Source organism: Rhipicephalus microplus, chromosome 5, assembly GCF_043290135.1.
Source record: "Rhipicephalus microplus isolate Deutch F79 chromosome 5, USDA_Rmic, whole genome shotgun sequence".
Classification (NCBI taxonomy): Eukaryota; Metazoa; Arthropoda; class Arachnida; order Ixodida; family Ixodidae; genus Rhipicephalus; species Rhipicephalus microplus.
In genome coordinates this window covers 14,743,582-14,757,353 of record NC_134704.1, presented here as the reverse complement: position 1 = coordinate 14,757,353, position 13,772 = coordinate 14,743,582, and the positions used below count along the sequence as shown (strand labels likewise).

Below are 13,772 nucleotides of genomic sequence, written 5' to 3'. Positions count from 1 at the left end.
TCTTCAGCAAAAGTACAACATTCCTGCAGCTTGACAACTGTGCCATTCAAGTAACCATGTGTTGCCATTGAAGAGGCAATATATTAATTCCAGTTCAAGGGCTTCCTGCTTTAGTACGAATTTATGCCACCTGCTTTTTAATGTCAAACCTGTGTAGAGGTCCCATTAATATGACATACAACTAAATGGGCACTGCTGGCATCTATACTGACTCTTAACGCTCACATTATAATAGTACCAGCTTTTGCTTTGTTGACAATTCTAAACAAAAACTGTTAAGAGCTATTATATGGTGCTCATGATAGCCTGCTCAGAGTGGGTAACCTAATGCAGATTTTTATCAAATCACTTTGGAACTTATATCTCGTCACATATGAACAGCAGGTCCAATGACGCATAATATTTTGCTCATTGTGCCAGCAGTTTCTGTAAGCTAAATATACGGCAGAAAGACAAAGAATAAAGAGACTAACAGTAGCAACCATTCCCTAGAAACAAGTATATGTAACAGCAGAGCGTAGCTTAACTGCACAGTGGTGAAAGCAAAGTCTGGAGTCTATTTAAACTTTTGGAAAATTTCCAGAGAAAGTACTAACACACTCACAGACTTCCACTTTCTAACAAACATGTAATGTAGCAACCTTATACATACTTTTCTGTTAAATATGAGAACAGATGCAACTTGCAATAACTGGCAGATATACACATACCTTCTAAAACATTTTCAATGCGACACGATATGTTACATGGCTACAAATCTAACTGCTACATGTAATAACAGCAGCTGTTTGCACTGAACTACTTTCTCAATCACTCATATAGCAGTTTGAGAAATAGATGGAGGAGGAGGAAGAAGGAAGGAAAAAAAGACAGGGAGACAGATGGAACAGTATTGCACTGTTATTCTTGATATGAGAGTATCTTATAAGTCTAATAAGTGCCCTGACCGTCCAGCGGGAGTTGATCGATTAAAGCTAAATAGCTAGCCTGGTGCCAATCCCTGCTGGCTCTCAAACTCAGTTGAATCATTCGGAGATGCAGAAATGGACAGTCCATTTGTAGACTCTTGCACAATACCCACTTTTCTATTTCAATGACGTCTCATTTTGAATCTTCCTGGGCTCAAGTGAGGCAAAATGCATACATATGAGTCAAGCACACAAGCGAAAGCTTCAAAGCCACTGTGACAAAAGCTGCAATCACACTGTGCACTGGAACCCAGTGCCAGTGCTATCGAAATGCTTACAAGCCAAAAGATTCCAAAGTCGAAGCTTTTATTACTCTTGCATTTACATGTGGGTCTTGACTTCACGATCACCGACTAAGCCGAGATGAAAAAACTCGGTTGTGGGCCAGCAAAAACATAGGCTGACACATTTAGAAACAACTTTCCTCAAAAATACTGTTCAGTATTCCTTGTGACAAGAGCTGCCTGGTAAACACACCTTCAGTCAATTCCATTCACACAGACACTAAAGATGCTTGGTCACAATATTCGTTTTTAGTAGCCACCACGGAACATCACTCAAAGACCACTTCAGCGTTGTGACTCCTACAGTCGAACCTCGCTACAACAAACACCACTTCAACCAAATTTCCACTACAACGAAAAATTCTCGGTTACCCGGCAGGAGTCCATAGGAGTTAATGCATAAACATTCTCACCACAACAAACACCTTTTCTTCTGCCATTATGCTTTAATAAAATTTCACGATTCAATTTCACGCTCAAATATTTAATACCGTGCAGTAAACACAACCTTGAACATTTTTTGTACTTTTTTCAGGAAAATAAAAAATACGTCGAAGTACAAAAAGGCACCTTGGCACCACCAAAAACCGCCGCTGTTTACTAAACATGGGGACCACTATTGCTTGATAGCGATGGCAATGAGACTGCCCTGCTTTTGCCACTGGCTCGCTTTTGAGCCAAAGGCAATCCGATGGTGAAGCTCAGTTGCTCAGTTCATAGTTTCCTACATACAGCTGCTGGGTGCAATCGTGCCTGATGCCAATGCTTTTGGATCTTTTCACACATGGCCGTGTGGACACTGGTCAGACCGGCTCTTTGTCCTTGTTAACAAAATCAGCCAGCCACAACTAGTGGATGATAAGAATAAGGCATTAGTCACCGCTCCACAATGCCATACATTCTTCTCAGTGTGGTCTGATACACGTTGATGGTGGACAACTGCTCGTGTTAGCGTGTCAGTTCAACTGTTAAATTAATTCGTAAAAAGACGTGGCCGTTGTTTCAGCGTGCTTTTCACCAAGGTGTTGCTATGCATTGTTGAGAATCACGCCACGACAATGCTGGGAAAGAAAAGAAAGCAGCCGACACTTTTAAATTTTAGCAATAAAATTTCTTTTCTTTAGCTAGCTCAGGGCAGCTATATTTTTTACATTTCAATGTAACAAAATATTCACTTCAACGAAATTTTTTTTGTGTCCTGTCAGTTTCGTTGTAGCAGGGTTCTACTGTGCCAGCATTGAGCCTAGGGGTCCATTGAAAAACTACTGTGCTCACAACATTACAGACATCCTCAGAGTTTTAGCAGAAAGTGCACCTTGTATTCTCGTGTTACAGAAGTGGCTTTGAGGCCTTTCGCTGAGACAGTACACCTACACACTGTCCATGAGTCTTCCCCATCCAGCATGCGCATAAAAACACAAGCATGAGAGCAACAGTGAACGGGCACAAAAGAATGTAGTAAGCAGCAGCCCCTCTTCCCCGTTCTGCATCCCCTGCAACGCACATCAACAAAAACAGGTTCCTCACCTTCTGCAGACAGGGCTTTTTTAGCGTCCGGTTGTGCACACCGGTTGCGTAAATGCCCAAAGCGCAGCCACCGATGGTGAGTTGCATGCCCTGAACGATCAAAAAGGAAGCTACCGGACATGGGGACGCGCCTGAAAAGCTAGCCTGACCACTGTGTTCGCCTAAGAGCACTGCCTTGTGCACAGCGCACCCTCAACCAGCTAAGTGCAATCGGAGCGCAAAGAGCGCATCCTTCTTTTGGGCTGAAAGGAAGAGCGCCAGGTGACAATGAGACAGGTGGCAATCACATGCAAGAAAATTAAAAGGAAACATTACGTGTAACGAAGGCAACAGTTAGGGAAAAAAAAATGAAATTAGCCGAATTTTTCCTGCCTTATGTAACAGTTTCTTGAAATATATATATACTATATATATATATATAGATATAAGGGAAAGAGGTGTACACCTAAGGGCTCGTTTTTCCGTGTTTTGACACAATATTAATGAGATCTAACAGACAATAGTGCCAAGGAATGTATAGGGGAAGTTATTAGAACAAATGTAATGTAAATAAGAAGAAAGAAAAGTGGGTGAAAAAATAACCAGCCGAAGCAGGAATCGAACCTACGACCTTCGAATAACGCGTTCGATGCTATATATATATATATATATTAGCTGCCTCCTGTCCCTGGTTTTAGAAGTTTTCAAACTCTTGGGCAATTAAGGAACATAGGTTAAAATCTGCAGTTGCAGGCACAGTTTTTTTTAATTGTGAAGCAGAGATTTCACTGTGAGCCTGACAGTTGCTTCAATGGTCACATAGGTGCAAGGAGGAACAACTTCTATATATGAGCTCCGAGTTGTGCCTAGGCTAAAAATTGGCACAATGCCTCCTCTATATTTAGAAACAGGATAAGTTGCAACTAAACATGCAGGAATGAGTCTTTAAAATATTCCGCTAATTGTGCTTGCTGTGGCAACACTTGTGGAAAAAAATTGAAGACTACATCCAGTAAAGAAATTAGCTTCCCTCTTCCCTACAGTGACATATAACAAGGCAAACAAGGCCACTGCTACTATTACTCATCGGCGGTCACAGGTACACTAGCAGTGGCAACGGGAAACAAGGGATACCTACCACTCCTCCTCCTTGTGATTGACAAAGAACTCGTTAAGCTGCTGGCGTCTGAAGTCCATCTTGTACTCATTGTACTTGCGCACTGCTTCCTGGTCATCAATGCTGTCATCCTGAGAGCCCAGGAATTGCTTGAACGTCATCATGGGCGGCTGTGTGAGGCCTGGTTCGGGTTCCCTGCGGTAGCATAAAACAAAAAGTTGCAGAGATTGTTGAGTTCGTTTAAAAACCCTATCCACTCATGTCATGGCTGCACTTTGGTAACAGCAACACTCTTAAGCCCTTTAAAAAGAAAAAAAAAGGTCACTGAGGAATAAGACAAAATTTTAGTCATCCATGATCTGGCCCATCACCACGCATGAAGTGCCACATGCACATACGACAAGCAATGAGCCCAAGCTATTCAGTTTTTTCATAACAGTAATACCGTATTTACTCGCGTAATCCTCGCACTCGCACAATTCTCGCACCCCCCATATCGCCCAACAAAAATATGATTTCTTTTTTTCCTCAAGTAATTATCACACCCCCGAAAACTGCTGCAATAATGTCGTCTGCTCTTTCCAGCCACTGATGATGATAGGGCACGTCATCTGGCGCCATCTCTTAAGCATCAAGCGTACTATTGCACAGAGATTCAATTCAACTCAAGCCAAGCCGAAGTGGCCAGTGCGCGTTGCGGCGTGTTTTGTATGTTGCATCGGTAACCTTGTCATGTTATGAGGCGATACTGAAGCTGTACAGCTGCTTTCAAGTTGCAAGTAATAGATAATGCACTAAAGAACGGCAACAGGGCCGCCGGTAGGCCCTTGGGATTGATGATAAACTTTATTTCTTAAGAAGGAAACTGCAGACAATTCTGTTAAATAGCCATCAGCCCAATACTGACGTACCACGCTTACCTTTTGAGGGCTCCTGTTGAGCGACGAACGCTACCGCTACACCCGCAACGTCCGCAAGCTTTGCATATGGTATTATAATTCTCGACTATTTGCTTCCACTTTTTGTGTCTCAATTAAATCTTGTCTTGTGTTGAACCTCTGCTTTTATTGTTGAGGTAAGTTTTAATTAGTACTTCTTAAAGCTTGCTGTTAGTTGTTGGTGTGAGAATCCAGATTTGCGGCCACTTCGTTTTCTTTTTCGCTCTGTACGTTTTCATAAAAAGTTTTCCCCGCGTAATTCTCGCACCCTCCAACTTTTCACCGGTTTTCCAGCAAAAAAAGTGCAAGGAATATGCGAGTAAATACGGTAACTCACTACAGCGTGACAAAACCTTAAATGTGAAAAAGGCCCAGATTTGTTTGACATGTGCAGCCTCAACACTCCCAAAAAGACAAATGATCTACCGCATGATTGTACAAGGTAAAGCGAATTTCAATAGCAATATAATCCTTAAACTGAGCTCTTAAAGGGCCAGTAAGAACCTTGCGGTCTAAAATTTCTAATCGTGGAATTACTGCGCACTTGTAGAATGTGAACATGCTGCCTTAAGAACTTTGCGAATAAGTGCTGTATAGGCAAGTTAGAGGGCTTAGAACAACCTGCCTTGGCTGGTTTCATTTTCTCACTCGTCCTTCCCACCTTTTCTTCCAAGCGGCAAAGGGTAAGCGTAGCCCATTGTCATGACTATTCCCACTTCATCAACGTAACGCGACGTGAGCGATACATCATCAGCGCGCAGCCAAGGACCAAGCAGGGCTTCCCTCACGTGAGCACGCATCATAGCAACGCGGGGAGGAAGCGCAGTTCGAGAAGCATTCTTCCCCGTAGCGGTAAAGTAACGAGGCACCTCTTTATCTTGAAGGCTTTCATTCTGGCAAAACTGCTTCTCTCGGTAGTCTAGGGCTCTAGAAAATGGCAGAGTGCAGACCAGGAAAATGAAAATGAGGACTGCGCAGCCAAAACTGCATCACTGCATGGCCAAGGCACCATTCCGTAGGGCAAATGATCAATTAACAAGCTCAAAGATGCGTATTGTTGCCCGTGGGCAAGATTTCATCACTGCACATACAAGGAGGATTGGTCAGTCTTAGGGAAGTGTGCGGGAATCATTTTTCGAAAAAGAGAGCCTGCGTGCTGCCCAGCGCTGCAATATTCACAGAATATGATCGCCGCGGCCTACTGTACACATTAGCAAGCTCATTGGAGTGTGTCAGAAAATAAATAAAGAACAACCTCGAAGCCTGTTTGCTGGCCCTTTAAGGGGCTACGGTAGAGTAAACAGTACGTCCTGGTTTCAGATTTATATTAGTGGAATTGTACCATATTGTGTTGTGAAAACTTCACATACTCAATTATAGAGCATGCAGCCTCCAGTCTACAATTTTGACCTTGTAGCATTTCTTACTTGCTTCTGGTTTAGTACCGAATTTTATACTGGTGCACAAAATTAAATGCAGTTTTATGAAAAACCAAAAGTGGTATGACCATGAAATTCAGCACCCTTATTCGACATGATTTTGATGTTAATCCGAACCTATGAAGAACAGGCTCCTACATATACCTCACAAGAAAAAAAAATATTCTCACTTGTCACGCACTGTGAGGGAGACTTGGAAATTAATAAATTTTCTTTCTCAATCACAACACGAATAATTTCTCAAAGTCTTTGGTTCAGACTATTTTGGAAGGAATTTAGGTGTAGTTTGAGCACAATCGGTCAGATTGTTTTCAAGAAAAGGTACATCAAGTATGGAACATTTTCAGAAAACTGATCACAAGAAAAAGCCGATTTCATGTTTAAGACACGCCGCGAATAAGCTTACAATGTACAGCAATACTAGCGCTAAAATATCATTAAGGTGATAAAACTAACATATGAAAATCAGGGCCTTAATAAAGTTCCTTGTCTGTCTGTCTGTCTGGTAGGAAGGAAATACAGTTAAACTTGGATATAACGAAATTGACATTTTGCCCCAAAAAATTGTTATAAAGAGGATATCATTATATGCAGATTCGGTACGAAAATTCGGTAAATAAACGCACAAAGAGGGGGACTGAAGGCATGCTAACCCAATACACTTATTTAGCAGTAAAAAGCTGTATTGTTATTGCATTAGCAATTATATGGACACACACGGCGAGCTTTTGCCGTCGCTGCCATGTTCCGTAACAAATTTAAATTGATAGCATGCCCCACGCATCGTAACTTTCATGAGCGGGTAAAAGCTCCGCTTAAGCAGAGACCAAATGAGTCGGCCCATCTCTATCGCCTGGAAGGCGCACAAGATGACATCCCCCGCGTGTTAGAACTGCCATTGAATGCTCTCACAGACAGGGGGCTCCGGAAGTATATACTTAAGTCTCGGGGCGACGTTTCTGGCTGTGGCTGTGTGTGTGTGTCTGTGAGCGTGCGTGTGTGTGTGTCAAAAATGACTGAGTGTCAAAAAATGAACTTATATCTTATATTTCAAGACCGGTCGCGATCGCTGGCGACGTATCTTGGCAAGTATCAGTACGCTTTCAAAGCGAAGAGACTGTGCGAAAAGAGCAGTGCCTGGAGCGACCGTATTAGCTCACACGCAACACGGCCGTAGCAGTCCTCTGTCGGGCACAGTCCGACATGGGTGTTTGTTGTTTAAATTTTATTTTTATTTTTCACTGGAAGACGTGCTTACTTTTAAAATACATGACGCCCCATCTCTTGAGAATGAGTGAGCTTAGTTTGTTGAGGTTTACTTTTCTTTACAATAGGTTGCAGCACTATGTTCAGCACGGAGCCTAGAGCGTACCCACTCGGGCACGGTTTGCTGAGAAGCATGGTGTTTTCACAACTTGCGTTTTACGGTGGTGCTTTTAGCTAAAGTGAGGATGACTTTTGTGAGGGGGAGAATTACATGCCTCTACCACAGAGTGATGACAGTGATTTGACAAAAATGAGTGACGAAGACTACGATGATAGAGAGAACACCTCTGATCTTCTGCAAAACCTGCAGTAACAACCCCAGACTGTACCCAGGAGAATGCTTTGAGTGTTATTATACACTGCCCAAATATCACTAAAGAAGTTGCCTGCTGAATGCAGGAGCAAAAATAAATATCCTGAGAGTTTTTCTTCTACAGTTTGTGTTATTCTTGGCGATGCTAGAAATTGGCAAAATAGTTTCGGACCAGTAGAGCCTGAAAGTGGGTAAAAAGTCTGGACCGCAAAGGGTTAATAACTTGGAGCACTTTCATGTGATCGCCAATGTGTGGTCTTGGTCCTCACAGTATCGTTTTCTAGAAAAATAATAAACCCTTTTTTTAATCTGTGCACTGTACCATACCCAGTAATGGATCCTATCCACATGTTTAAATGCACAGGCATAAATTTTATAAAGCTAGTATGCTCATATAAAGCTTACAAAGCATGGTGGAAGAAATAGATAGAAAACACAGGAAGTAGGAGAACAATAAAAAAAAAGACCAGAGTGATAGAAAGGGGATGAAAAAAACACAGCACTGCACAGAATTGTAATCCACATGACTGAGCAGCATAGTGGCGAGAGACTAATCCCTATTGCAGTTTCTTATTTGCCAAAGGGCCGAGCAATTTCACAAGTTTCGATACAACCAGTGTTTCCACCCGCCCGGCTTTATACCAGCCTGGACGGCTTTTCAGACAGTGGGCCAGTCGCCGATTCGAAGCTAATACCAGGTATCATTGGCTGGTCTTTTGGCCATAAGGCTGCAATATATATATATTTTTTTTTTCATTTTACCAGTGCAAATTCAGCAACTTTTGAGGTACTAAATACCTTTCCTTAGTCACCTAAACTCTATCACGACTTTCAACCTATTTCTATCTTGTGCCCCCTAATAATTGGAAGTAAGATCCCTCCAATTATACCAATCATTTAACAAGAGGAGAAAAAGTCAACCCCAGTGGCTACGTGCTGCATCACGAGCGTAAATTCTCCGTCTTCGAAGCAGCAAGTTACGGTAAGTCAATGCCTATTCTGAAACATTGTGGACATCTCTACATGAGAACAACAGCTGGCTCCTGGCCACCTAATGTATTAATGACATGTATAATAGCGATTGCTGGAACATTACGTCTCAAATGAACCATGTATATGTAGATGGCATTTATTGTCATAAGAACAGAACAGTTGGTTAGCTCTACCTTGTTTTGCTTTGTACATCGCATTATATTGACTTCTGACTAGGTAAACGTTACAATACATGACACTGTGAATAAAATACTGAACCAGGCATTTTTTTTTTTTGTCAAGCACGAATTCTACCACTTGTATAAGACCTTCACCCCCCCTGTTAAATAGCCGTGTCCCCCCCTTCCTAGTGGTAAGGTGGCAACTTTAAATATAAAAGTGCAGCATCAGTGAGTGCCGGTAATAGCACTTGTTAGTTTATTAAAACCAACATTATTAAAACAAGCTTTTATTTTTTAAAGACGAACTGAAAACACAAAGATGTGGACAGAAAGAAATATGACGCGCATGCAACTGACCCAGACGCTTTGCCACAAACCTCATTAAAAATGGGAGACTTCTGTAAAAAAAAACTACAGCACAATGAAATAGGTCAGTTCTAAAAGAATCCCCTTGTATAGGTATTTCAATAAAACTTCCTACTTGGAGAGTTGGTGACATATTTTACTTTCCACTTTTAGACCGAAAAATGTTGTTTATACAAGTACATTACATTTGTCTTTGCAGTTCATACGTTAACTCATAACTCACATTAATTAAATGTAGAATTTGCCAGGCAGCACCACCCGTCGCAAGATCGAATCCCGGCTGCGGCAGCTACATTTTCAATGGAGGCGAAAATGCTGTAGGCTCGTGTACTCAAATATGGGTGCACGTTAAAGAACGCCAGGTGGTTGAAATTTCCGGAGTCCTCCACTACAATGTCTCTCATGATCATATGGTAGTTTTGGGACGGTAAACTCCATATTTAAATTCAATTTGCCAGGTAAACGTAGAATCTGCCACCTCATATGAATAACATAAACCATTCGGCCAACCTATAGTGGAAAGTTTCTAAAGTTAGAATTTAAAAACTGTAAACTGACCCGACTTTTTGAGACCGATTCGGTCCCTTCTTCAGTCAACCCTGAAGAAGAGGCCGAATCAGTCTCAGATCGGGTCAGTTTACAGTTCTTAAATTTTAACCTTAGTAACTTTGAACTATAAGTTGGCTGGAGAGTTTATGTTATTGATATGAAGTTTCACCAAACCAAACAGATTTCTGTTTATGTTATGGCTTATGTTATGTTCACCTTTAAATCTGTCACCTATTTTGCATTGGCACTTGTGTAGGCTTGGCCACACTAAAAGTTTGTGTGACCAGAGACCATAACATGCCATTCCACTCTAACAGAACAACAATATCTCAGGGTCAAAATTAAGCACTGTTGGTACATTTTGAGGGCTTATATTTATAGTCATAACAACAATGCTTAACAATGCAAATTTCTTACTAGCAATACTGTTTTATACTTTCGATGCCCAGGCTTTATTGCAAAAACCAGCAAATGTACGTTAAAACCCAGGTGCAGTGGATCAAGTGCAGATGATTTAGATGTGCGAGACAATTCAACTGCAACTTGTATTTTACAACCAACGTATAAGCGAAGTGCTCTAGCCCTAGCCATTGTTGCCAGGTATAAGAACCCAGTGACCCATAGTTAAACTGAACAAGTCAATGCCATTTCTATCGTATCCAATCAGTAATGGCCATCACTGCCTGTCATAACATACTATTGAATTCACCATGTTCTATGAAACGAAGACCTTTGTGCCAGGGAGTGCATGGATGTGTTCGAACAAGATTAAGAACCTGGGGCAGAATAATTCAACACAATTGAGTTTTTTTTGTATATTCCAGATCCACCAAGCGCTCTGTTAGTGGTTAAAATTGTTCAAGCCATGCCCATTGCACATTTGTCATGGAATTGCATGAAAAAATTTGAGAATGCCATATCGCATTATTCTGCTTATAAAACATTCGAGCAGCTCCATGGTGCCTCCTTTCAAAAATAATACAGCATAGACTGCTTATAACGTACGCTGCGAGAGTCGTAAATACCCGCACTATAAGCACTACCGTACTATAACTAAAACGTTTTTCAAGGACTGCAGTTGCGAAAAATGTGCTGAGCATGCAGCCTCGTGTGCCCAAGAATAGAAACATGCTCTGCTCGATGATAACCATCTAAATATTGGAATATTAAAAAGTTTTATTGTCCAACGACACGCATTGCCAACAAAACGAATGCGAAAAGCGGACGCAAAATATTCATGAATAACTTCCCAGACCGCCTCGCTCATGGGAATTACGCAGAAACTAAGTTGAAGCACATCTAAAATTTTGCGTGCTGAAAGAGACCGATCATTAAATTTCACGACATGTACATGATTTCAAGACATCTCCATTGAGTCATTGAGTCAACTACCATACGAGTGCTACATGCGCCATTTTCGTTTTCATTAAGAATATGTATCCCTTCCCTTCAAGTGGCACCACTGCCAAGAATTTCGTTGATACCGTACCAAACTGCAACTTAGATTGCATGCGACCGCTTTCAAAATGCAACCTATGCTCATTAGGCCTGCGACGCTGATTAGGCCTTCCTCCCCCCTTTGCTCGTCCACTCTGTGCCACCTCCTCCTCTGCAACGACCTCACCGCTTGCTCATCAGTGATTCACCCAGCACACCTCCTTTCATAAGTGTACTCGCTACAGCATTTGTCACTCGTTCACTCTGTGCCCCCCCTCCTCCGCAATGACCTCGTCACTTGCTCCTCAGCGACGCACCGAAAGCCCCTCCTTTCATAAGCATACTTGCTACAGTGTTTGTCCCTCATTCCCATTTTGCCCCCTCCTCCGCAACGATCTCGTCACTTGCACGCCAGCGCACCTCCATTCATAAGCATACTCGCTACAGTGTCCCTCCTTTACTGTGTGCCCCCTCATCAACGACCTCGTCACTTGCTTCCCGGGAAGCGATGCACCCAGAGCATCTACTTTCATAAGCATACTCACTACAGTGTTTGTCCCTCCATCACTCTGTGCCCCCTCATCAATGACCTCATTACTTCCTCCCCAGCGATGCACCCAGAGCACCTCCTTTCATAAGTGTACTTGCTACAGCGTTTGTCCCTCAATCACTCTCTGCCCCCTCCTCCTCCACAACGATCTCGTCACTTGCACGCCAGCGGACCTCCTTTCATAAGCATACTTACGACAGTGTTTGTCCCTCGTTCACACTTTGCCAACTCCTCCAGCGCAACGATCTTGTCTTTTGCTCACCAGTGATCCACCCAGAGCATCTCCTTTCATAAGCTTACTCGCTCCCTCGTTAACTCTGTGCCCCCTCCTCTGCAACAATCTTCTCACTTGCTTGCAAGCGCACCTCCTTCCATAAGCGTACTTGCCACAGCGTTTGTCCCTCGTTCACCCTGTGCCCCCTCCTCCTCCGCAACGATATGTTGCTTGCTCGCCAGCATACCTCCTTCCACAAGAGTACTCGCTACAGCATCATCACTCGTTGACTCTTTGCCCCCTTCTCCTCTGTAAAAATCTCGTCCCTTTCTCACCAGCGCACCTCCTTCCACAAGTGTACTCGCCACAGCGTCTGTCCCTGGTTCACTCTGTGCCCCCTCCTCCTGCGCAACGATCTCGTCACTTGCTTGCCAGCACACCTGCTTTCATAAGCATACTCGCTACAGTCTTTGTCGCTCCATCACTCTGTGCCTCCTCATCAACGACCTCGTCACTTGCTCCCCAACAATGCACCCAGAGCAGCTTTCATAAGCATACTCGCTACAGCGTTTGTCACCACTTCCTTTCATAAGCTACAGCGTTTGTCACTCGTTCACTCTGTGCCCCTCCTCCTTCGCAACGACCTTGTCACTTGCTCCCCAGCGATGCACGAAGAGCCCCTGCTTTCATAAGCATACTCACTACAGCGTTTGTCACCACCTCCTTTCATAAGCTTACTCGCTACAGCGTTTGTCACTGGTTCACTCTGTGCCCCTCCTCCTTCGCAACGACCTCGTCACCTGCTCCCCAGCGATGCACCCAGAGCCCCTGCTTTCATAAGCATACTCGCTACAGCGTTTGTCACCACCTCCTTTCATGAGCTTACTCGCTACAGCGTTTGTCACTCGTTCACTCTGTGCCCCTCCTTCTTCGCAACGACCTCGTCACCTGCTTCCAAGCGATGCACCCAGAGCACCTGCTTTCATGAGCATACTCGCTACAGCATTTGTCGTCACCTCCTTTCATAAGCTTACTCGCTACAGCGTTTGTCACTCGTTCACTCTGTGCCCCTCCTCCTTCGCAACGACCTTGTCTCTTGCTCCCCAGCGATGCACCCAGAGCACCTGCTTTCATGGGCATACTCACTACAGCATTTGTCACCACCTCCTTTCATAAGCTTAATCGCTACAGCCTTTGTCACTCGTTCACTCTGTGCCCCTCCTCCTTCGCAACGACTTCGTCACCTGCTCCCCAGCAATGCACCCAGAGCACCTGCTTTCATGAGCATACTCGCTACAGCGTTTGTCACCACCTCCTTTCATAAGCTTACTCGCTACAGCATTTGTCACTCGTGCACTCTGTGCCCCCCCTCCTTCGCAACGACCTTGTCACTTACTCCCCAGCGATGCACCAAGAGCCCCTGCTTTCATAAGCATACTCACTACAGCATTTGTCACCACCTCCTTTCATAAGCTTACTCGCTACAGCGTTTGTCACTCGTTCACTCTGTGCCCCTCCTCCTTTGCAACGACCCCGTCACCTGCTCCCCAGCAATGCACCCAGAGCACCTGCTTTCATGAGCATACTCGCTACAGCGTTTGTCACCACCTCCTTTCATAAGCTTACTCGCTACAGCGTTTGTCACTCGTTCACTCTGTGCCCCTCCTCCTT

At 43.6% G+C, this 13,772-nt stretch overlaps 1 protein-coding gene across 7 annotated transcripts in view; it reads right to left on the bottom strand.

The window, feature by feature from the left end:
* Window positions 1-13,772, bottom strand: part of Ars2 (arsenic resistance protein 2) — a 139,874-nt gene that overhangs the window by 32,852 nt on the left and 93,250 nt on the right. For all 7 annotated transcript variants that reach the window (XM_075894891.1, XM_075894890.1, XM_075894888.1 and 4 more), the window contains one exon: window positions 3,897-4,070. In XM_075894891.1, the coding sequence (XP_075751006.1) occupies window positions 3,897-4,070 (174 nt within the window). The remainder of the gene's footprint in view (window positions 1-3,896; window positions 4,071-13,772) is intronic.